The sequence below is a fragment of the Xenopus laevis genome, chromosome 6L (assembly GCF_017654675.1).
Source record: "Xenopus laevis strain J_2021 chromosome 6L, Xenopus_laevis_v10.1, whole genome shotgun sequence".
Classification (NCBI taxonomy): domain Eukaryota; kingdom Metazoa; phylum Chordata; class Amphibia; order Anura; family Pipidae; genus Xenopus; species Xenopus laevis.
Window position 1 is genome coordinate 3,049,104 of NC_054381.1, and position 25,986 is coordinate 3,075,089.

A 25,986-nucleotide genomic window follows, 5' to 3' on the forward strand; every position below is an offset into this window, starting at 1 on the left:
ACAACAGGGTATATACCTTAAAGGGATACTGTCATGGGAAATTTTGAAAAATGAATCAGTTAATAGAGCTGCTCCAGCAGAATTCTGCACTGAAATCCATTTCTCAAAAGAGCAAACAGTTTTTTTTATATTCAATTTTGAAATCTGACATGGGGCTAGACATATTGTCAATTTCCCAGCTGCCCCAAGTCATGTGACTTGTGCTCTGATAAACTTCAATCACTCTTTACTGCTGTACTGCAAGTTGGACTGATATCACCCCCTCCCTCCCCCCCCCAGCAGCCAAACAACAGAACAATGGGAAGGTAACCAGATAGCAGCTCCCTAACATGAGATAACAGCTGCCCGATAGATCTAAGAACAACACTCAATAGTAAAACCCATGTCCCACTGAGACACATTCAGTTACATTGAGAAGGAAAAACAGCAGCCTGCCAGAAAGCATTTCTCTCCTAAAGTGCAGGCACAAGTCACATGACTGGGGGCAGCTGAGAAATTGACAATATGTCTAGCCCCATGTCAGATTTCAAAATTGAATATAAAAAATCTGTTTGCGCTTTTGAGAAATGGATTTCAGTGCAGTATCCCTTTTAATGAAAGAAATATGCGAATAACCAGAAATCTAAGTTGCCCAGGTGTGTGTCTGGAAGTGCCGATACGGGAAGTTCCAAGTCATCACATCTTATAGTTGATTTATGTTTTGAGATTCTGTCATTAACCATTTGTGTCGTCTCCCCCACATAGACTAGTCCGCAGGGTCGTTTTATCAAATAAACCACATGTGTGAACTCACACGTGAAAAATGATTTCATGGTAAAGCTTTTCCCAGAATGGGGATGTGTAAAAGTATTGCACTTAAAGGGATACTGTTGTGGGGGAAAAAAATATCTTTTTCAAATGCATCAGTAAATGGTGCTGCTCATAGGCAGAGGGGACTTTAGAGTTTGGGAAGGCTAATTAAAGATGGCCTATCACGAAAAAATGGTTTCCTACTGGAGGTGCAGGCTAACCGTGACTTCAGTGGAGATGGGGAAAACAATAGAGTGCTTTAGCCCCCTCCCTCATTAAGCAAATATGTGGGCCCCAATGTGGCTTTCCATACCAGGAGGCCCCTCCCAGTGAACAGGCCACAGATAGGGGTATTTTCTTAAAAATAAACAGAACTCTAAGGCTAAATATGGCTAGAAATGTCACATTTTATATGTAGAACTTATTGAACCAGCCTAAAGGTTCAGCATCTCCATAGCAGTAATAATCCAGGACTTCAACGTTGTCACAGGAATTCCCTATCTTGAATTTTGTAATATAAATGTTATATATCTGTAACCTTGTTATGAGCTAAGGGGGCCCAGTCTGAAGGTCAGTTAGGGGGAGATTTGGGGTGAGTGTTTATTTGTACCCTGGGTACCCCTGGAACTATAGCAGGGTGACACCCCAATGTTTCTATATATCTGTAACCTTGTTATGAGCTAAGGGGGCCCAGTCTGAAGGTCAGTTAGGGGGAGATTTGGGGTGAGTGTTTATTTGTACCCTGGGTACCCCTGGAACTATAGCAGGGTGACTGTTACCCCAATGTTTCTATATATCTGTAACCTTGTTATGAGCTAAGGGGGCCCAGTCTGAAGGTCAGTTAAGGGGAGATTTGGGAAGTCATCTGAGCGGTTTTATGCAGGAGAAACTATAAAACTAAATGAGAGCCTTTATAAAATATACAAATATCAGGGTGCAAATTAAGGCTCTAAGACTTCATTATCATACTACAATTAAGATCCATTGATAAACATGTGACTATGCTAATGAAGGTCGTTAGAGAACAAGAACTCATCAGCCTTCCTTTACATATTGTGGGGAAACCTTTTTCCCAAAACAAAGGCACGGCCCATAGTTGTTTGTTGTAAGTAGTTGAAGCAGATCCAGGCTTGGGGGGATCCAAAATGGGATAAAAAGGTGTGAGAATGAGAGGTGAGTTAGTTTGGGGAACAGACGTGTGGGTACAGGAGCTCTGCAGGCTAATGAGGAGACTCTGCCCAAGGACAGGTAACTAGATCAGTGTTTCCACTGATCTATTTAAATCTTTGATGAATATATGGTAAAAAGATTTTTAGAATTGCATTTTTTTGTTTCATAATGCAGAAATGCCTATGGCTACCAGTGTGTGTATTTAGCTAATTTTCTTTGCAAGATTATGTTGGCTAATATTAATACAGTAAAGTCCCAGTTTAATTTACCCGAAGTTTATAGTTTCCCAGAACTGACACCGTCCCATACAGACAAGTTGCCTTTTATTTTTCCTGGAATGTACGGTTCCAGCTTATTCTTCCGCTTCTTATTATTAACACTTCTCCTCCTACAGTTTTAGGGGTACAACACCCAAACTCTCCACACTTCATCATTCTATAGTAGAGCAGGTTGCTTGTGCTTTTCTAAGCAATCCCGTCTTCTGTCTTTTTGGGCCAGTACTCCAAACACCCCAATTTTTCCTTTGGATTAGACAGGGAGGATTTTCATACTGTTGCCACTCATCAAACTGTTGCCACTCTTACAATTTTGAAGCCATACTCACCAAACTTGATTCACACAGTCATGGGGGTGCCCTGAATGACGACAAGCAATTTGAATGGATCCACACGCAAGATTATGCAGTCGGGGAGCTTACCCATTTTATTATGCATATTATGCCACCAGAAGTCTCAACGTTTCAGGGGGGATAACCCTCCCTTCATCAGGATACAGTTTCATGTGCACAAACCCTTTTAAAACACAACAGACACCTCCTACTTCACCCATAATGTAATCCAGAGTAAGTGACAGACAGCCAAATATTTTTAAAGAATCCAAAGTATAAAGTCCATTGTCCAAATAGGAAACAGCTTCATCCTAGTGTGATTAAATGTCCAGCAACAGTATATATTTGATATATATCACAATATTTATAAAATGTGAAAAAATCATTACTCACTGCCTATGGGGCTGTTAGTATTATCTCAACACGCTACAAAATCCCCTGGCAATTCTCACTGTAAAAAAAAAAGGGGGGGGGGGAATAGTTAATGTGTATTTAGTTGTAATATTGGTGTGTAGGTGCATCTCGGCTCATTTTGCCTGGTCATGTGATTTCAGAAAGAGCCAGCACTTTAGGATGGAACTGCTTTCTGGCAGGCTGTTGTTTCTCCTACTCAATGGAACTGAATGTGTCTTAGTGGGACCTGGATTGATATTATCTCTCCTTTTAATTTCTAGTAGATCTTTTCTTTGAATATTCTGGACCTAACCTTTTATAACCTGTAACTCCCTTCTCTCATATCCCCTTTCATGGAATTGGGGCACCAACACATCAGATACAGTTCATCAGATGACGTTGTCCTTCTAGCCTTATGAACTGACTTTTAGGCAGTCAATTGGTGACCCCTATTGGATGAAAGTCTTTATGCAGTAAATTGTTTCTATCAGTTGGTTTCTTGTACAAGTCGGTGATAAAATGACCATCTGAAAATGTAACTTGTACGTCTAATAATTGTGAGTGGACTTATGTTCATAGTAAACTTTATGGTATCATGTATACTATTTAGTTATGTAAAAAACAGTAGCTCCCTACTTCCCATCCAAATTAGGAACATATCGTCCAAATAACGTCGCCAAACAGCAATATGTTGTTTGTATGATGGATGTTCCAATATGTGTAAGTGTTCAAACTGGTGCAAATAAATGTTGGCGTATGCTGGTGCCATGTTTGTCCCCATGTCTGTGCCCTGTATCTGTAAATAATAATTGTAATCAAACCAGAAATAGTTAAGTTTCAGAATGAAATCCAAACATTCACATAAAAAATGTACTTCATGTATAGGAATTTTTCGTTGGGCAAATATTCCAATGATAGAGGTGTACAGGTCCTTCACATCAATTGTGCATTGTATTGGGATTGTGCCATTATGTGAATTCCACTTAAAGTGTTGAGAAACTGGGTAGTGTCCTTAAGGCATGTATCAAACTTGGGCAACATTTCTTTTAGGTATGTGTTCACATCGATCATTACCTGAATGAAACAGCAATATTGATTGGATGACCAAAAGTGGGAGGAGCAAACATTTCACCCATTGACTTTGAACAGGGAAATTTAGATTGCAGCCACTCTTACAGTTTTGAAGCCACAATCACCAAACTTGAATCACATAATTATGGGGTCAAGAGGAATGAAAGGGGGTGTTGGTTTGATATCCGGAAGTGGGAGGAGCCAACAACAGTATTGACCTTGAAATGGGGAAATTTAAACTGCTGCCATGTTTACAGCTTTGAAGTCACACTCACTCAAACTTGAATCACTTAGTTATGGGGTGAACCCAAATGAAAAGGTGATATTGGTTGGACACCCAAAAGTTGGAGGAGCTAACAGCAGCCAAACACATTTTATTCAGTGAGCTTAAATGTTTTTTCAAACCAACAGGTAGTTTGTTCTCAAACTTCCCTCTCTAGTTCTGCTAGTGCTCTCTTAATGGAGGTCTACTTACAAGAATGATCTTATTAGCTTCATCACTGACGCTTTTAAGATTAGCACTGGCAAACTCTTGGGCATCTTGCAGCTTGGCATACAGCAGGTCTGTCCTTCTGTTCTCCAGGCAGCAACTCCTGACTCACTTCTTCCTCTCCAAGGCAGTCAGGGAGTGTTCATGGTTTCTGGTGGCACCACCCTTGGTTTGGGTGCCAAATCCAGTTTCCTTTGGGGTCCTCTTTCTTTTCTAGAGTATGGTAAGTTCTGACCATGCAAGATAGCAACACATGATAAATACTGTTCACAACTGTTTGGTACTCATTATGAGCAGGATTACTCAATCATCTTGCATGGAGAGACCCCACATTAAAGCATATTTTCATAATGGTTGACTTTTCAACTTTGTGAACACCATGTGCTACTTCTGTTTTATGTGTAGTAAAAGCCCAGAGTCATCTCATCAAAAAAAATCAAAAAGATTTGCTCCTGATATTTAAGAAACTACAACAATCCTTTATGTGTTTGTTTTCCTCCCATTAAAGTAAGAAGAAGGAGATGCAGAACATACCAGACCACCATAAAGCACACAGAGGTTGCAAGCAGTAGAATCCAGGGATTACTCCGATACAACCCAACCAAGGAGCAGCTACAGGGTGCAGGAGTGGGTAAAGCACCACCACATGTAGACAACGTGTTACTCAACAAACAGAACAAGAATTTGCAAACCAAACAGCACCTGTTCTTTTCATGAGCAACTTTTTAGAAGAATGAAAAATGAGCAGCAAGGAAACAGCCTTCCGGGGCATCAAAATGTTATCAAAGAAGAGAAAAAAATAATTTGTGAAGAATGTGGTAAAATCTTTCCTTTTAAGACAAAGCTCCTTACACACCAGAGAACTCACACCGGGGAGAAACCCTTCCAGTGTACAGAATGTGGCAAATGCTTCTCTCAGAAGCGCAGCCTCCATGTACATGCAACTACCCACAGGAATGAAAAACCATTCACATGCTCAGAATGCGGCAAAGGCTTTTCTGTAGTGCAACAACTCCGAATTCACCAGATGACACACACAGGGGAGAAACCCTTCACATGCACAGAATGCGGCAAAGCGTTTCTGCACAAGCGCTATCTCCGGATGCACCAGGCCATTCATACAGGAGTGAAGCCTTACACATGTACAGAATGTGGGAAAAGCTTTTCAGAAGGGAATAGACTTAGTAGACACCAGAGAAGTCACACAGGGAAGAAACCATATCAATGTGCAAAATGTGGGAAATGCTTCTCTGAAAAGGCAAGACTTGTGGTACATGAGCGGGTGCACTCTGACGTAAAGCCCTTCTCATGTTCAGAATGCGGCAAAGCTTTTTCTATCAAATCACGACTGGTGATTCACTGGAATACTCACACTGGCACTAGGCCTTACTCCTGCTCAGTTTGTGACAAAGGTTTCAGTCAAAAAAGTCATCTTCAGCGTCACCTGACTGTTCACACGGGAGAGAAACGTTTTGCATGTAGAGAATGTGGAAAATGCTTTAATGACAAAAGCCACCTCATGAGACATGAGAGACTTCACACAGGGGAGAAACCCTTCACATGTTCAGAATGTGGCAAATGCTTCTCGGCCAAGAGAAACCTTCAACGTCACCATAAAACTCACACTGGGGAGAAACGTTTTACATGTACAGACTGTGGGGAGATATTCAGTAATAGAAAAAAACTACTGATCCATCAAATAGTTCACTTTAGAGAGAAACCCTTCACATGTTCAGAATGTGGGAAAGGCTTCTCGGAAGAGAGCAGCCTTCAAACACACCAGAACATACACACACAGGAGTTCATGTGCACTGTATGTAGGAAAGTCTTCACTAGTAACAGCAAACTCTTGAGACATCAGAAAATTCATACAGGAGAGAAACCCTTAACATGTTCAGAATGTGGCAAAATCTTTCCTTTTAAGACAAAGCTCCTTAGACATCAGAGAATTCACACCGGGGAGAGACCTTTCCAGTGTACAGAATGTGGGAAATGCTTCTCTCAGAAGTACAGCCTCCAAGTACATGCAACTACCCACAGGGATGAAAAACCGTTCACATGCTCAGAATGTGGCAATGGCTTTTCTACAGGGCAACAGCTCAGAATTCACCAGATAGCACACACAGGGGAGAAACCCTTCACATGTTCAGAATGTGGGAAAGGCTTCTCGGAAGAGCACAACCTTCAAACACACCAGAATATACACACACAGGAGTTCATCTGCACTGTATGTAGGAAAGTCTTCAACAGTAACAGCAAACTCTTGAGACATCAGAGAATTCATACAGGAGAGAAACCCTTCACATGTTCAGAATGTGGCAAATGTTTTCCAGACAAGTGGAAACTTCAGCGTCACCACAAAACTCACAGCAACCCCAAGAAGTTAAACCGTTGATGTAGAGAATGGGGGAAAATGTATTCCTATAGCTACAAGTCTGCTCCCCCACAAGGAAAGTCTCATGGGGCTGGAAGTATAAAATGTAGAACTGTTGGCCATATAATAAGAGACTGCTCGAATGCCTACACTCCCCAAGAAGATAAAACTTTCAGATGTAGAGAATGGGGGAAAATGTATTTCTATGGCTGCAAGTCTCGTGGGACTGGAAGTATAAAATACAGAACTGTTGGCAATATGCTGTGGTTTTGTTTATTAGGGCAGGACCCCACGAACGATTTCGGTGCGATCCAACGCACTGTGCAAAAACGCAGGCGTCACGTCGGATGCGACGAAAATCAGGTAAGTAATTCTATTGTCAGAACGTGTTGCAGCGTTGATGCAACACGACTGTCGGGTGCGACACAATCTGACTAAAGCATAGCCTCCTACTATGGACCAAAACATAGAATTCTTTAATCAGACAGAACTTAGTACCAGCATTAAAAATCTTACCGTTCACTTTATTCATCGATGTTGCCGGTGTAAATTCAAGCCCTGCAAGATCAAAAAAAGAACCTACATAAAAGAATTATAGAAAAGGTTTAAGACTTTAATGTAAAGGTTTAATGTATTCCGACTTTTTATCCATTTCTCTTCTCCTGAAGCAGTTTTTTTGTCTATCACCACCTCTTATGTCCGTCACAATTTCTTCTAGCACACACCTCCCCAACTGCATTGGGTTATGCTTAAATTCAATAAAATGTCTGGAAACTTGAGTGTCAGTCTTTACATTATTTTATATAGCCTCTATGTTCCTGGATCCTCTTCTTAACCTCTCTTTTGGTTTGACCAACATATCCCATGTCACACGGGTGTTTTACAAGATATACAATGTACATGGAGTTACATATATATTTGTTATATACCACAACATTTATAAAATGTGAAAAAAATCAATTACTCACTGCCTATGGGGCTGTTAGTATTATCTTAACACTCTACGAGATCCCCCAGCAATTCTGTAAAGAAAGAAAGGGTGGAAGAATTGTTAAAATCTATATTCAGGTTTTAACTAAAATTCTTGTTGAGACCCTTGGGAGTAAGTGTTTTAAAGGGATTCTGTCATGATTTTTATGGTGTAGTTTTTATTTCTAAATGACACTGTTTACACCGCAAATAATTCACTGTATAATATAAAATTTCATTCCTGAACCAGCAAGTGTATTTAGTTGTAATATTGGTGTGTAGGTGCATCTCAGCTCATTTTGCCTGGTCATGTGATTTCAGAAAGAGCCAGCACTTTAGGATGGAACTGCTTTCTGGCAGCCTGTTGTTTCTCCTACTCAATGGAACTGAATGTGTCTCAGTGGGACCTGGATTTTACTATTGAGTGCTGTTCTTAGATCTACCAGGCAGCTGTTATCTTGTGTTAGGGAGCTGCTATTTGGTTACCTTTCCATTGTTCTGTTGTTAAGATGCTGGGGGGGGTGATATCAGTCCAACTTGCAGAACAGCAGTAAACAGTGATTAAAGTTTATCAGAACACAAGTCACATGACTGGGGGCAGCTGGGAAATTGACAATATGTCTAGCCCCATGTCAGATTTCAAAATTAAATATAAAAAAATCTGTTTGCTCTTTTGAGAAATGGATTTCAGTGCAGAATTCTGCTGGAGCAGCACTATTAACTGATGTGTTTTGAAAAAAACAAGTTTTCCCATGACAGTATCCCTTTAAGTTGCCAGATCCAAAAAGCCTTTCTTCTTAATAAAGACCTTTTTATCCACATTACCTCTATCTCTATGCATTACCTCTAGGATTTGCCATCTTAGTTGTGAAGTATTGTGTTTTGCTTCATAAAAATGTTTTGGCAACGTCTCCTTTTTACATTTTTCTTTGACTTTTTTTTGCAGCCAATGGTGATATCATCTCCTTTCATCTCCGGTTTAATTTTTCTTATTACACTCTTATGCTCATTCAGTCATATGCTCATTTTGAAGGCTCTAGAAGTGTAGCCAACATAGCGAAGTCCACACGGACACTTAATTAATAATACACAACACCTTCTGTTTCGCATGTTGCAAAATGTTTCAGTTTGATATATTAACCCAAGGTAGGGAGTTGGCATACTTCACCTTTAATAGTCCCGTTACAATGGCCACAATTGCAACATGGATAGGAACCTTTTTTTTTATTACATATTGGTTTCTAAATAAATTTTTCCTTAAAATCGACACTAATAATCCCATTTGAAATACTCTTGCCTTTTTTATAGCTAAAAATGGGGTTTTCATTAAATGACTTCCCAAAGGTTTTATCCTTTTTGGAGGATGAGCCAATGTTGCAGGATGTTTTTTCCCCCCATAAAGGCATAAGTGGTCACACAGACCGTATATTGTTTGGTTGATAATATCTCTCCTTTTCTGTCAATATTCTGGACCTCGCCTTTTATAACCTGTAACTCCCTTCTCTCATATCCCCTTTCATGGAATTGGGGCACCAACTCATTAGATACAGTTCATCAGATGAGATTGTCCTTCTTGCTCTTATGAACTGGTCCTTTGGTGACCCCTATTGGATGAAAGTCTTTATGCAGTAAATTGTTTATATCAGTTGGTTTCTTGTACAAGTCGGTGATAAAATGACGATCAGAAAATGTAACTTGTACGTCTAATAATTGTGAGTGGACTTATGTTCATAGTAAACTTTATGGTATTATGTATACTATTTAGTTATGTAAAAAACCCAGACAGTAGCTCCCTAGTTCCCATCCAAATTAGGAACATATCGTCCACATAACGTCGCCAAACAGCAATATGTTGTTTGTATGATGGATGTTCCAATATGTGTAAGGGTTCAAACTGGTGCAAATAAATGTTGGCGTATGTTGGTGCCATGTTTGTCCCCATGTCTGTGCCCTGTATCTGTAAATAATAATTGTAATCAAACCAGAAATAGTTAAGTTTCAGAATGAAATCCAAACATTCATATAAAAAATGTACTTCATGTATAGGAATTTTTCGTTGGGCAAATATTCCAATGATAGAGGTGTACAGGTCCTTCACATCAATTGTGCATTGTATTGGGATTGTGCCATTATGTGAATTCCACTTAAAGTGTTGAGAAACTGGGTAGTGTCCTTAAGGCATGTATCAAACCTGGGCCACACTTCTTGTAGGTATGTGTTCACAGAGATAATTACCCTGAATGAAACAGCAACATTGATTGGATGACCAAAAGTGGGAGGAGCAAAAATTTCATCCATTGACTTTGAACAGGGAAATTTAAATTGCAGCCACTCTTACAGCTTTGAAGCCACACTCACCAAACTTGAATCACATAGTTATGGGGTCAAGAGGACTGAAAGGGGGTGTTGTTTGGATGCCCAGAAGTGGGAGGAGCCAACAACAGCATTGACTTTGAAATGGGGAGATTTAAACTGCTGCCACGTTTACAGTTTTGAAGCCACACTCGCCAAACTTGAATCACTTAGTTATGGGGTGAACCCAAATGAAAAGACAACATTGGTTAGACACCTAATAGTGGGAAGAGCTAACAACAGCCAATCTTGTTTCATTCAGTGAGCTTACATGGTTTTTTTTTTCAAACCAACATGGTTTGTTTTCAAACTTCCCTCTCTAGTTCTGCTAGTGCGCTGTTAATGGTGGTCTACTTACAAGAATGATCTTATTAGCTTCATCACTGATTAGCACTGGCAAACTCTCAGCAGGTCTGTCCTTCTGTTCTCCAGGCAGCAACTCCTGACTCACTTCTTCCTCTCCAAGGCAGTCAGGGAGTGTTCATGGTTTCTGGTGGCACCACCCTTGGTTTGGGTGCCAAATCCAGTTTCCATTGGGGTCCTCTTTTTTTTTTTTTTTTTTTCTAGAGTATGGTAAGTTCTGACCATGAAAGATAGCAACACATAAATACTATTCACAGTTGGTACTCATTATGAGCAGGATTACTCATCATAATCATCATCATCTTGCATGTAGAGATCCCACATTAAAGCATATTTTCATAATGGTTGACTTTTCAACTTCTGTGAACACCTAATGCTTCTTCTGTCATCTCATCAAAAAGATTTGCTCCTGACATTTAAGAAACTACAACAATCCTTTATGTGTTTGTTTTCCTCCCATTAAAGTAAGAAGAAGGAGATGCAGAACATTCCAGACCACCATAAAGCACACAGAGGTTGCAAGCAGTAGAATCCAGGGATTACTCCGATACAACCCAACCAAGGAGCAGCTACAGGGTGCAGGAGTGGGTAAAGCACCACCACATGTAGACGACGTGTTACTCAACAACAGAACAAGAGTCTGCAAACCAAACAGCACCTGTTATTTTTGTGTGCAACCTTTTAGAAGAATGAAAAATGAGCAGCAAGACAACAGCCTTCCGGGGCATCAGAAGGTTATCAAAGAAGAGAAAAAATTTATTTGTGAAGAATGTGGCAAAATCTTTCCTTTTAAGGCAAAGCTCCTTATACATCAGAGAACTCACACCGGGGAGAAACCCTTCCAGTGTACAGAATGTGGCAAATGCTTCTCTCGGAAGTACAGCCTCCAAGTACATGCAACTACCCACAGGAATGAAAAACCGTTCACATGCTCAGAATGCGGCAAAGGCTTTTCTATAGTGCAACAACTCCGAATTCACCAGATAGCACACACCGGGGAGAAACCCTTCACATGCACAGAATGTGGCAAAGGTTTTCTGCACAAGCGCTATCTCCGGATGCACCAGGCCATTCATACAGGAGTGAAGCCTTACACATGTACAGAATGTGGGAAAAGCTTTTCAGAAGGGAATAAACTTCGTAGACACCAGAAAAGTCACACAGCGGAGAAACCATATCAATGTACAAAATGTGGGAAATGCTTCCCTGAAAAGGCAAAACTTGTGGTACATGAGTGGGTGCACTCTGACGTAAAGCCCTTCTCCTGTTCAGAATGTGGCAAAGCCTTTTCTATGAAATCTCGACTGGTGATTCACTGGAATACTCACACTGATGCTAGGCCTTACTCCTGCTCAGTTTGTGACAAAGGTTTCCGTCAGAAAAGTCATCTTCAGCGTCACCTGACTGTTCACACGGGAGAGAAGCGTTTTGAATGTAGAGAATGTGGGAAATGCTTTAATGACAAAAGCCACCTCTTGAGACATGAGAGACGTCACACAGGGGAGAAACCCTTCACATGTTCAGAATGTGGGAAAAGCTTCTCAGAAGAGCGCAGCCTTCAAACACACCAGAACACACACATAGAGGAGTTCATCTGCACTGTATGTAGGAAAGTCTTCACTAGTAACAGCAAACTCTTGAGACATCAGAGAATTCATACAGGAGAGAAACCCTTAACATGTTTAGAATGTGGCAAAATCTTTCCCTTTAAGGCAAAGCTCCTTAGACATCAGAGAATTCACACCGGAGAGAAACCTTTCCAGTGTACAGAATGTGGCAAATGCTTCTCTCAGAAGTACAGCCTCCAAGTACATGCAACTACCCACAATGATGAAAAACCGTTCACATGCCCAGAATGCGGCAAAGGCTTTTCTATAGTGCAGCAACTCCGAATTCACCAGATAGCACACACAGGGGAGAAACCCTTCACATGCACAGAATGCGGCAAAGGGTTTCTGCACAAGCGCTATCTCCGGATGCACCAGGCCATTCATACAGGAGTGATGCCTTACACATGTACAGAATGTGGGAAAAGCTTTTCAGAAGGAAATAAACTTCGTAGACACCAGAAAAGTCACACAGGGGAGAAACCATATCAATGTACAAAATGTGGAAAATGCTTCCCTGAAAAGGCAAAACTTGTGGTACATGAGTGGGTGCACTCTGACGTAAAGCCCTTCTCCTGTTCAGAATGTGGCAAAACCTTTTCTATGAAATCTCGACTGGTGATTCACTGGAATACTCACACTGATGCTAGGCCTTACTCCTGCTCAGTTTGTGACAAAGGTTTCCGTCAAAAAAGTCATCTTCAGCGTCACCTGACAGTTCACACGGGAGAGAAACGTTTTGCATGTAGAGAATGTGGGAAATGCTTTAATGACAAACGCCACCTCTTGAGACATGAGAGACGTCACACAGGGGAGAAACCCTTCACATGTTCAGAATGTGGGAAAAGCTTCTCGGAAGAGCACAGCCTTCAAACACACCAGAACACACACATAGAGGAGTTCATCTGCACTGTATGTAGGAAAGTCTTCACTAGTAACAGCAAACTCTTGAGACATCAGAGAATTCATACAGGAGAGAAACCCTTGACATGTTCAGAATGTGGCAAATGTTTTCCAGACAAGTGGAAACTTCAGCGTCACCACAAAACTCACAGCAACCCCAAGAAGTTAAACCGTTGATGTAGAGAATGGGGTAAAATGTATTCCTATAGCTACAAGTCTGCTCCCCCACAAGGAAAGTCTCATGGGGCTGGAAGTATAAAATGCAGAACTGTTGGCCATAGAATAAGAGACTGCTCAAATGCCTACACTCCCCATAATATTATCCCAGTGTACAAATACAAGATAGAGCTTAAATATCATATGAGGAGAGTACTCCAAAGCACCAATATGATGTGGTTGTGTTTATTAGAGACTACTAGTGTAATAAAAACAGTATATGATAGGCTTAACACTTTCCCTTCCAGACGTTTTGTCCTAAATGCGAACCTCTACTGCCAAGCAGCTTTTAGACATTTTGTACTCTTCCATTTTAGGGGCCTTTCTTTGGGGGGGGTCTTTTAGTTTACCCAGGAAAGCAATATATTGTTTCATTCAGGACAACCTGGGCTTTGAAATATGCAAGAATTTTGGTGTAGTTCTACAATTCTACTTCTGTAAAACATTATAAAATGAAAAAAAACACACGTTTCACAAAGTACAATTACGTATATCAGAAACATAATTTATTTTATATACGAGAACACAGCCAATTTGGAAAGGTCTATGTCTCCTGAATGCGGCAAATATACATCGTTTTATAGAGGGTTCTCATTGGGGAAGATCAAAATCTACAAGCAGTACACTACCAAATTTCCAAAGCACCGCTCCACAAAATGGCACACTTTTGATTTCAAGGCCAAACATTCAACAGTAGGTTTACCCTAGAAAACTACCCATTATTAGAAAGAACAGATTCTGGAGAAAAAATGGGTAAATATATCTATGTAAAAACCTTTGAAGGCAAACTTCCACCAGGCAGATATATTCAAAGTGAAGAGTTTACTGTGTCCACAGCCTTACGCGTTTTGTGCCTATAATTAAGTGTTTATGACACAAAATGCGTAAGGCTGTGGACACAATAAACTCTTCACTTTGGATGTATCTGCCTGGTGGAAGTTTGCCTTCACTGAGTGCTTGCTCCAAATGTTTTTTTGATTCGTCCGCTCCCTGTGCTGAGGGCTCAGGGCGGTGCATCTGGGCCTCTTCCTTTGTGTGGTGAGTTATTTTCTACAGACCCTAAATTCTAGTTTTATTATAAAAACAGTATATCTATGTACTCCAAACTACCAAGTTGCAATTGTTTCCTAAAATTATAATGTTTTATAGAAATTGGTGAATTTTTTGAAAAATGACCTCAAAGCTTCCACTCTACAGCATCATATCTCCCACACATCATTAGGTATCAATGTAAAACACCCCAAATATGAAAGCCTGGGGTCCACTGAACAGTTTGATGCCCAATATGTATAGGTTTACCTACGCATGTGGCATATAGGGGCCCCAAAATGTAGACACCCCATTTGAGCTATCCGTTCTGTAATTCCGGATACTGCAAAATCAACACATTTACAAATCATTTTGGAGGGGGCAAAGGTAGAAAACAGTACGTTTACCCCAGAAAACCATATATTTTTGGAAAGTACACATTCCTGAATCCAAATTGGATATACATGTCTTTCTACTCCAAAGCACCAAGCCACAAACCTTTCCTAAATTTGGCAATTTTGGTGACATTTCCCAAAATCAACTAAAATTTTCCACCCTGCAACATCGTAGTTTCCACATACTATTAGATATTAAGATAAATCACCCCAAACATGAAAGCCTGGGGTCCTCTGAACAGTTTTATGCCTAATATGTATAGGTGTACCCAAGCACGTGGCATATAGGGTCCCCAAAATGAAGACCCAGCTATATGGTCTGTCATTTGAGGTACCAAGGGTCTACGGAACCGTTTGGTGCCCAATATGCATAGATATACCAAATCAGCTGACATGTGCAAACCCCCAATGAAAATCGTGCATATGAATTTTCTCGGCTGCTGATTTGCCTTCTGTGAACAATGGCCCCTGGCAGTGTATTATGTGCCACAAGTTCACCTAAAGCACAAAGACCCCCCAAAACCATATATTTTTGTAAAGTACACATTACAAAACAGGTAATTATGTCTTTCTGCTCCAAACTACCATACTCCAAAGCATTTTTAAGACATTTGTGCTGTCCCAGCAGCATGTTAATGTATATGTTTAATGTTTATACACTGTACACAGGCTCTGTATTTCCTTCCTTATTTGTGATGTCTGTTCCTCCCATCATCCTCTTGGGTTCCTGCCTTTCATCAGAGAGGAGCTACAGCTCAGAGGTTAGGAATCAGCCATTATCACAGCAATTGGAGTCAGAATAACATTTCTGAAAATCGCCTAAAAATATTGCAATTGGCTGCATTTATCTCACACAATTACTTACATACAATTGTAAAACACCATAAATATTGATGCCAAATATTGATGCCAAGGGTCTACGGAACAGTTTGATGCCCGATATGCATAGATATACCAAGGCAGCTGCCATGGGCAAATAGTGCATATGAGATTTCTCCACTGCCAATTCGCCTTCTGTGAACATAGACCCTTGACTTCATATTATTTCACTTAAGACTTGACTTCATATTATGTGCCTCAAGACCGTCCTTACAGCAAAGACCCCCCCAAAACCATATATTTTTGGAAAGTACACATTCTGATGAATCCAACAAAGATAAAGACTTCTTTCTACACCAAACTACCAAACTGTAAAGCTTTTCTAAAAGTAGAGGTTTTTACAAACATTTCTGAAAATCACCTAAAAATTTTGCAGTTTGCCACATTTATCTCACACAATGTTTTATGTACAAAGAAATATCACCCTAAATATGGACATCAGAGGTCTAGTGAATAGTTTGATGCCTAATATGCATAGATTTACCAAAGTATGTAGTGTGTATAGACCCCAAATAAAAAACGTGCATATGAATTTTCTAGGGATGCACAGAATCCAGGATTCGGTTCAGGATTCGGTCAGGATTCTGTCAGGATTCTGCCTTTTTCAGCAGGAAAAATAGGAATATATCACCACCTAATATTAACACATCTGAGCTGGGAGGGTTTGTGCAGCACTGACAGTGATGAGATGAGTTGACATATAAGGTAGAACCGTAGGCCTTTGTGATGATTAATGATTTTACAGGATCTGCCTGATTGTTGGTACATGGGATATATGTATCCCCTAGGATAGATGGGATAGGATAGAGGGTGGTATAGGGAGGGTAGGATAGATAGGTTAGGATGGATTGATGGAGAGCTGGATAGTGGGAATAGGATAAGTAGGATAGAGGGCTGTATAAGACGGGATGGATAGATTAATGGATAAGGACTATAGGATATAGAGCTGGTTTAGTGATGATAGGATAGGATTGATGGCTGTATAGGGAGGATAGGATAGATAGGATAATTTGAGGGTTGGGATATTTAATTTGTTTGTATTAATATATTTGACACATTAATAACCAGCAATGGAATAATCACCCATGGGGGAAACAAATGTGCTGCTTCATTCTCTGAAGTCACACATAGTTCCTCACAAGGCAACTGACTTTGGAAAGCTGAAGCGACTCATATGTTTTCCCATTGATGATTTGCATTTTTGCCGTTGGTAAAGCATTCTCTGAAGATTTGTCGCCCACAGTAGCGCAAATGTAACCTCACATCAAGTGACAAATCTCCCCTTGGTCCATGGGCCTAAAGGGTGTAAGAGCACTGGGCAATGGGTTCTAGAGCAGACACTGTGCACCAGTTGCAGGTACAGGGCTCCACAGTATATCCGGGAATCCATAGGGACACCCATGTGCTACCCCCAGCCTGTACATTATGAATGCAGCTCAGTTGAATTTAGACAGCACAGTATTCACTAAAACATCCATTTCAGAATGTAAACACCTACATCTATGGGTGACAATCTGCATCTGTTTTTTGCTCCCTGAGCCTGCGTCACACTTCAGAAATTCAGCCTATAGTGTCATGTAATTCTCATAATACACATTGAAATGGGGACATGGAGCATAACTCATCACATACCACTAAAAATAGAAGATAATTGAGAATCAAAGATGCGCAGGGCAACTGTATACTTGATGCGGAAGAAATTGCTGAAATCTTTGTCACATACTATAAAGACCTATATACTACACAGGTATCCTACACACAACCAGAACTAGAACAATTTTTACAGGGCATGGAGTTTCATAAACTGTCAGGCTGAAGCCTCATTTTTTAGATGGGCCTATAATTTTGGGGGAGGTGGCTACAGCCATTGGAAACCTCTCACCCGTGAAAACCCCTGGACCAGATGGTCTGCCGGCAGCGTGGTATCGCCTCCTTAGCGAAGAATTGGTACCAAAGCTGCACGCCACATTGATAGGAGCAAAATCCGTTTACTCCGCCACCATAATACTCATACTTAAGGAAGGGAAAGACCCTGAAGCATGTGAATCCTATTGACCCATATCCCCAATCAATACAGATGTAAAATAGTAGCAAAAATCCTAGCCCAAAGACTAAACAAAGTAATAACTTCAATAATACATCCAGACCAAACAGGCTTTATGCCCAACAAGAGCACAGCAATTAACCTGAGAAGAATATTTCCCCACCTTCAAATTGATCGCGCAAATGCTGTTACCAGAGCGATTGCTTCACTAGATGCTACCAAAGCATTTGATTCTGTTGAATGGCCATACTTGTGGAAAGGGCTGGAAAACTTCAGCATAGGGCCCACTTTCATATCATGGGTTCAATTACTGTACCAATCCCCAACCGCCCACATACAGATCAACAGAACCCTATCCAGGGAATTCCCCCTCTCCTGAGGGACCAGGCAAGGCTGCCCCCTGTACCCACTGCTGTTTGCCCTGGCAATAGAGCCATTAGCCATGTTGATCCAGCAATCCCCCAGGGTGATAGGACTTAAAACGGGAAGGGTGGAGGAAAAAATTGCTTTATATTCTGATGATGTACTCTTATTCCTAGCAGACTCCAATGGTTCCCTTAATAGCGCATTACACTTAGCAGGTCAGCTGGGCAGTTTCAGCGGGCTCACAATCAACAAGATGAAATCCATTCTCTTTTTCTCTTGAGACGCCTTGGCCAATAGGCGACATACACGGACTAAAATGGGTTACAAGGATCAAATACTTAGGAATCGTTATAACACACAAAGCGGATGAATATGTATATGAAAATGTTGAACCAGTGTTGTTAACTTTTAAGACCAGAGCAAGTCAATGGGAGAAACTTCCACTCACGGTGTGGGGTAGGATCAATCTGTTCAAAATAATATCTCTGCCTAAATTTATGTATGTGATGCAACATTCCCCAACCTAGCTTCCCCCACAACCATTTAAGTGTATTGATGATACACTGTTTCCCTTTATATGGGCCCACAAAGCCCCCAGGGTTAGCAGACAAACGCTAATGGCCCCTCTGGACTGTGGTGGTTTAGCACTCCCACATCTAAAATATTACTACTATGCTACACAATCAATGTTCATACACAATTGGCTCATGCCTGACCCTGAGAATCCACTCACAACGCTACATGCCACTATGGCGGGATCACATGAAGTGTTAAGAACGCGCCTTATAGGAAAACTAGAGACACCCCAGAACAGCCACCCATATTGTCGACTCCACAGAAAATATGGGCGCTTGCCAACCTTCGCCAAATACACCACTTTGGAGAAAAATTCCAAATTTTATGCAAATGCCTGAGTTTCACTACTGGCCCAAAGTGGGAGTCCGCCATTTGAGTGAGTCGCTAATGGAAGGCAACTTTCCCACCCTGGCTCAACTAAGGGAGCATTTAAATCAACCCAATATACAACTATTCCGGTATCTCCAACTACACCACGCATTTACCTCCCAGTTCGGTTCCCTAACGCCAAACACAACAACCTCATCCTACGAAAGTAGATTATGGGACCCAGACCCAAGCAAGCTAATCTCGGTAATATACAAGTCCCTGATTCCTAGCCTGGGAAAGCCCTTTGATAGGGCAAGGAGCAAATGGGCCATGGATATGCCCCATTTAAGTGATGAGATGTGGGCAGAGGCAACTGAGGGACTATATGACTACCTAATCACCACCAAAGACAAGATGGTACAGTACAGAATAATTCACAGGACATACTGTATATCGCCGCTAAGGCTAAAAGTAATGGGTAGGAACCCGACCGCATATTGCCCCAAATGTAACTCTCCAGACTCGAGTTTTTTTCACTTGTTATGGGCATGTCCAATGATACATAAGTACTGGGCAGACGTAGTAAAATACATTAATGAACAAGTCATGCCTGGCATTCCTGCCCCGGAGTTATGCTTGCTGGGGGTGATAGAGGACACGGTCCCACTGAATAAGACCCGAACCCTACTAAAAACACAATTTCTATGCCAAAAAACATGTGGCAATGAATTGGATGAGCCCCCTCTCTCCACAGGTTCAACAATGGATCGGGCTCATAAATAGTATGCTCCCAGTTATCAAACTAACCTATCTGGCCAGACGGTGCCCCCAAAAATTCGAGAAGGTCTTGGACCCCTGGCTGGATGTCAATCATGGGGTAGCTCCCTCAGAATGTATGGGAATTCACTTCACGTAACCAACCTCCCAACTACACTAATTTCCCTTTATGTTTCCTCCCATTGACTACTGGTGCATCTCCTACTATGTATTCCTGTTGTGTATAACTCACTATCACCCGACAAACATGCAATCTTATGTGTAAGGTCATAGCAATGCAAGTTTATGTATGTGCTGTTGTGTTAGAAAATGTTAAATAAAAACCTTTTAAAAAAGATAATTGGCTCTAAAAGTTGCCTAATAATAAAAATAGTCCTTATACTTCTGTGTGCCTTTACAAAGTTTACAAATAGTTTAATATCAGGGTGCAAATTAAGGCTCCAGGCTCTTATTATCCCATGTTTATGAGGGTCCTTTGCTAAACATTTGAGTATGACAGGCAGATTTAGAATGTTTTGAGTTTTCCTAAGTCAATTTCCCAGGAAATCCAAAATAGGGGATTCGGTGCATCCCTAGTGACTACACACCCTTTTTAAGCATGAGCATAAAATATCCTTTTTGTCTGTTGTTTCTATTGAGAAATATCAATGTAGTTGTCTGGCACTAATCAAGAATATGAAACCAACTTCAGTTTAGCACTTCCTGTCATTTCCTGGTCCTACAGAGCAGCTCTGATAAAATAAATTACCTGCCCACTGAGAAGCCCTTTATAATGACCTGCTCAAAGGCACCCATTAATGATTTGAATTGACTTGACATCTTATCTACAAAAACCCCAAGATCCTTCTCATTTAAGGAAACTCCCAACACATTGCCATTTAGTGTATAACTTGCATTTATATTATTTTTGCCAAAGTGCATAACCTGCATTTATCAACATTGAACCTCATTTTCCAGTTTGCTGCCCAGTTTTCCAGTTTAGACAAATCACTGTGCAAAGTGTCAGCATCCTGCATGGAACCTATAGTTCTGCACAATTTAGTCTCATCTGCACAAATAGAAACAGTACTTTCAATGGCCACCTCCAGGTCATTAATAAACAAGTTGAAAAGCAAAGGAGCAAGTACAGAGGATGAATAGCGTCAGCTCAGTGTCTTTGTTTATCTTAATGTGTTCTAGTCCTTTTTGACTTTCCTTCTCTATGAACCATGAATCATTAGTTATATTATAAGAATTAGGACTATTCAGTAGGAAACCTTCATTAATTGATTCCTCATTTGTGTCGTCAGATGAAAACAGATCAAATCAATGGGCATCTCATACATTGAGAACAATATCTGCACATGGTGATACATGAGGGTATATTTATCAAAGAGTGAAGTTAGAGACTGTTACAGCTAGAGTGAAATACCACCTCTCTCTCCATTCATTTCTATTGGATTTTTAAAGGTGTAGTTATCAAATGGTAAACTTTCATCTTCATTCTTTGATAAATACGCCTTTAAAAACCCCATAGAAATGAATGAAGAAAGGCGGTATTTCTCGCTAGCAGACTGTGGCAATCTCTAACTTCACTCTTTGATAAATATCCCACATGGGGTCGGTCTAATCACAAGGTCCAGACTAGTTCATTGACCAACACAGTCACCCACTTCCCAGGGAAAATGTCTCTGGCTTTTAATGACACCGTTCAGTTCATATAGTAGAAAATCACCTGCACCTGTAAAAGCTCCAAAATATAAACAAATATATTAGTGGAAACTACACTCTCTAACTCAGTGTGGGTCACTAGATCATTTTACTCTAAACCACCAACAAGGTTTTTATTTTTCCCTTAAGGAGAGAAGAAGGAGATGCAGAAGATCCCAGAGCAGCATTAAGCAGCAGAGGTTCCAAGTAAGAGAATCCAGGGATTTCTGGGATTCCTTAGATCCAGCCAAGGAGCCGTTACAGGTGCAGGACATAGAATAAAGCAGAGACACCGTGTGACTCAGGAATAGGATATCAGGTCTCTCAGCAAACCAAATAGCAGCAGATCTTCTTGTCTGTCAGTTACAACAAGTCGTAAGACAAAAGAGGCCCAGGTGCAACTTTGTAGCACAATGGAATGTGAGCAGCAAGACAACAGTCTTACAGGACATCAGAAGGTTATCAAAGAAGAGAAACCTTTCCCTTATGAAGAATATGGCAAAGTCTTCTCTTCAAATGTGACACTTCTTATACATCACACACAGGAGAAACCAGTTTCCTCTAATGAATGTGGAAAAGTATTTTCTACAAAGCAGAATCTCAAAATTCACCAGAGAGTTCACACAGGGGAGAAACCCTTCACATGCTCAGAATGTGGCAAAGTATTTTCTACAAAGCAGAAGCTCAAATTTCACCTAATAGTTCACACAGGGGAGAAACCCTTCACATGCACAGAATGCAGCAAAGGCTTTTATGCAAAAGGTGATCTCAATATTCACCAGAGAATTCATACACGGGAGAAACCTTTCATGTGCACAGAATGCAGTAAAGGATTTTCTACAAAGCAGATGCTCAATATTCACCAGACAGTTCACACAGGGGAAAAACCATTTACATGCACAGACGGTGCCAAAGGTTTTCCTACAGAACAACAGCTTAAACTTCACCACACTGTACACACAGGGGGGAAACTCTTCACATGCACAGAATGTAGCAAACACTTTTCTACAAAGAACATGCTCAAAATCCATCTAGCAGTTCACACAGGGGAGAAACCCTTTACGTGTACAAAATGTGGAAAAGGTCTTTCTTCAAAGCAGAAGCTCAATCTTCACTACATGACTCACACAGGGGAGAAACCATTCACATGTACAGAATGTGGGAAAGGCTTTTCTGCAAAGGATCATCTCAAAATTCACCGAACTGTTCATACGGGGGAGAAACCTTTCACATGCACAGAATGTGGCAAAGGCTTTTCTATAAAGCAAAACCTCAAAATTCACCACATGACTCACACAGGGGAGAAACCTTTCACATGCACAGAATGCAGCAAAGGCTTTTATAGAAAACGTGATCTCAATATTCACCAGACAATGCACACAGGGGAGAAACTGTTTATATGCACAGAATGCAGTAAAGGATTTTCTTCAAATACGACACTCAAAATTCACCAGAGAATTCACACCGGAGAGAAACCCTTCACATGCACAGAATGTGGCAAAGGCTTTTCTACAGAGCATAAGCTCAAAATTCACCTGGCAGTTCACACAGGGGAGAAGCACTTTATGTGTACAACATGTGGAAAAGGCTTTTCTTCAAAGCAGAAGCTCAATATTCACATAATGGCTCACACAGGGGAGAAACCCTTCACATGTACAGAATGCGGCAAAGGCTTTTCTAGAAAGGATCAACTCAAAATTCACCACATTGTTCACACGGGGGAGAAACCATTCACATGCACAGAATGTGACAAAGGCTTTTCTAGAAAGCGAAACCTCAAAATGCACCAGATGACTCATACAGGGGAGAAACCTTTAATTTGTGCTTAATGTATGAATGTGCAATCCTAAATAACATTCCATCATCCCTGAATAAATAGCTGTAATTAATTCTAGAGTTATTTGTATCCTGCACTGCAGCTTTTGTTTTGTAACAATATATCATGTCAACTGTATGAGGTGCAGTTTGTTCCAAATTATTTTGGATCCAAAACATATTCCAGAATAAATGTCTCTGAGGGGACATACGTATTTGTGACCATATACACAGATAATTATACTAAAACCTATTTCCATGGAGAACAAAATCAGGTTTGTGCACAAAAGGATTTAATTATTTTACAAACTGCATTGTGTAAAGTTTGACAATCAATCTGTCTCACAAATGTACAACATCCATGTAACAAACGCCGTTATGTGTCATATTAATTTGGAACATCGGGCAGAAAGTTTTGACCAGGGCAGCTTTTCAAAATACTGGCCTGTCCGGGCCAAAACCAGAAAGGTGGCAACTCTAGGGGGCACATTTACTTAGGGTCGAATATCGAGGGTTAATTAACCCTCGATATTCGACCATCGAAGTTAAATCCTTCGACTTTGAATATCGAAGTCGAAGGATTTAGCTCTATTTGTACGATCGAAGGAATAATTGTTCGATCGAACGATTAAATCCTTTGAATTGAACGATTCGAAGGATTTTAATCCATTGATCGAACGACCTTCCCCATAGGGTAACATTGATGCTCGGTAGGTTTTAGGTGGCAAAGTAGGGGGTCGAAGTTTTTTTTTTTTGAAGAGACAGTACTTCAACTATCGAATGGTCGAATAGTCAAACGATTTTTAGTTTGAATCGTTCGATTCGAAGTCGTAGTCAAAGGTTGAGATGGTCGCAGTAGCCAAAAAAATACTAAGTATTTTTTATTCTATTCCTTCACTCGAGCTAAGTAAATGTGCCCCTAGGTGTAACTAATTAGTACATGCCAATCTAAGATTTTAATGACAAAATAGATGCTTGTGACAGAAAGCGAGATTTTACAACAGAGGATTCATTCTATCTGTAAAACTGAAAACTCAAAACTGAGTTTACAAAACTGATAAAATATTAATTCTGTGTATAGGGGACTGATAAATAGATTCTACATTTATAGTGCGTTTCCCTAAAGATTGGTCGCAATGGGGATCCTTAGTCTATGAAGGGAATAATTCCCCATGTCCTGGGTCACAGTATGACCCCTAGATTTCCCATGTTTGGTCACTAGATGGCAGTATGATTTAATGTAAAAGGAAAAGCCATGCGCATCTTGAGGGTTTTTCCCAGAGGTCTTTGACTTGACTTTCCTAAAGGGAGAGAGTTACTCATGGAGCCATTATTAGTGCAGAAATAGTAAGGGGTAGTAAATGCTGTAATTAGTCTCTCTAGGAGGACCAGTCAGGTTGAGGGCTACCTATATTGAGCAGCTCTTGGCTCCACCGGGGAATATAGAAGGGATTAGATTCCCAGGACTTAGAAAGATTCCTCCTGGGTTTCACCTATGAGGAGTCATCAGAGGAAACAGGTGAACTGATATTTCTCTCTCAAGTTCTATCAGAAGGAAGACTCCGCTATGTGTTACTATTATGAGTATATATTGAATACTGCTCAATGATTGTACAGTTGCTATTCTCCTTTGTGGATTCTTCAAATGAATCAGTTTTAATTATTGTCCAAGAACCATTGGCACTCACTAATTGTATATGACATAGAAGTACACCCTGTATGTACACCATTGTGAGAGCTCACCCCCTGAGAACTGTAGGTGTCAACTGGATCATTTATGGTAAAGCTACTGGTGAGAGTAATGGAGCCGCTCATTTAACTATAGACTTGCATGTGAAACAATAGTATCAGTCACTTTACTGAACCAATCAGAACAAAGCTTATTGCCCTATAACAAACAAGATGAAAAGTTGCCAGTTCTGCTCTACATGGCTCTATCATCTCCAATGCAATAAAAATGTAAAGAAAAGTATGTGAAACATAAATATGATCATTTTATGTGATATGACTATTCTTATTATTCTTGTAACGAACCCATCATTATAATGGGCCTAATATCCCCTCACTGACTCTCTTAGTCACTAATAAGCTTTGTATATGATTGTTATTCTCCAATGTCTCCTCCTCCTCCTGTAATCTTGCACCAGTTATATCAGTCTCTTAATCATGTGCTCAGCTATAGTTCAACTACTACATAATAGGTTTAGCCAGATATGTGGGACTGATCATGTGCACTCACATTCTGTATAGTCTGATGTGTAGATCTTATGAGAAGTATTAGTTAGCTGTAGGAAATTCAACTAGTACCAAAGAAGACGGAACTGCTAAAGAGAGTTAATAGCGTTGCATAATAGAGTGTGAATTGACTGGAATAATGTGTGAATTTGAGAATCACTTATTGGTGTTATTAATTCATTGTGGTTTCAATAAACAAATCAATACATTTTGTCAAAACCAAAAATCAATGTCTTTTATTCAAAATATTGTGTAAAATGAAAATGAGAAAAACTCAATGAATTAATTCAGGTAATAGTGTTGGTAGTGCTTAAATGTAGATTGTCTGGTACACAGGGAACAACCCACTAATCAATAGATTACCAATTAAAACGTAGCATTCAACAGCTCCTTAAAAAATAAATAGAAGGAAGATTCACAAGTTAAAAGGATTTAAAAAGAATTGGATGTGCATAGATGTGGTATAAACGTTTTAAGGGATTACAGCATAATTGGTCATTCATTATACTGGTCCCATCATTATACTGGTCCCATCATTATACTGGTTCCACAGAAAGTTCTGAATTTT

At 40.3% G+C, this 25,986-nt stretch overlaps 3 protein-coding genes and 1 pseudogene across 10 annotated transcripts in view; 3 read left to right on the plus strand and 1 right to left on the minus strand.

Moving 5' to 3' along the window:
• Nucleotides 1-7,673, plus strand: part of LOC108719569 (gastrula zinc finger protein XlCGF57.1) — a 135,159-nt gene extending 127,486 nt beyond the window's left edge. For 4 of the 5 annotated variants that reach the window (XM_041566932.1, XM_041566933.1, XM_041566931.1 and 1 more), the window contains one exon: nucleotides 5,029-7,673. In XM_041566932.1, the coding sequence (XP_041422866.1) occupies nucleotides 5,254-6,915 (1,662 nt within the window). In that variant the 5' untranslated portion in view covers nucleotides 5,029-5,253 and the 3' untranslated portion in view covers nucleotides 6,916-7,673. Of the gene's footprint in view, nucleotides 1-1,974; nucleotides 2,038-5,028 lie in introns of those variants that run through there. The other variant, XM_041566934.1, reaches the window with a different exon arrangement.
• The window catches only part of XB5897957.S (hypothetical LOC495453 S homeolog), a 658,286-nt gene that overhangs the window by 407,986 nt on the left and 224,314 nt on the right, over nucleotides 1-25,986 (minus strand).
• Nucleotides 1,574-25,986, plus strand: part of LOC121394776 — a 34,059-nt pseudogene continuing 9,646 nt past the window's right edge.
• Nucleotides 7,080-13,650, plus strand: LOC108718435 (oocyte zinc finger protein XlCOF6). The gene is made up of 2 exons (XM_018266767.2): nucleotides 7,080-7,257; nucleotides 11,044-13,650. The coding sequence occupies exons 1-2, from the start codon at nucleotides 7,080-7,082 to the stop codon at nucleotides 13,263-13,265; spliced, it is 2,400 nt and encodes a 799-aa protein (XP_018122256.2). The 3' UTR covers nucleotides 13,266-13,650.

Excerpts from the sequence above, each read along its gene's own strand:
- LOC108718435 (XM_018266767.2), top strand. The coding sequence starts at position 7,080 with ATGGGGGAAAATGTATTTCTATGGCTGCAAGTCTCGTGGGACTGGAAG. Across the intron at positions 7,258-11,043 it reads TCGGATGCGACGAAAATCAG|TAAGAAGAAGGAGATGCAGA; the intron begins GTAAGTAATTCT and ends CTCCCATTAAAG.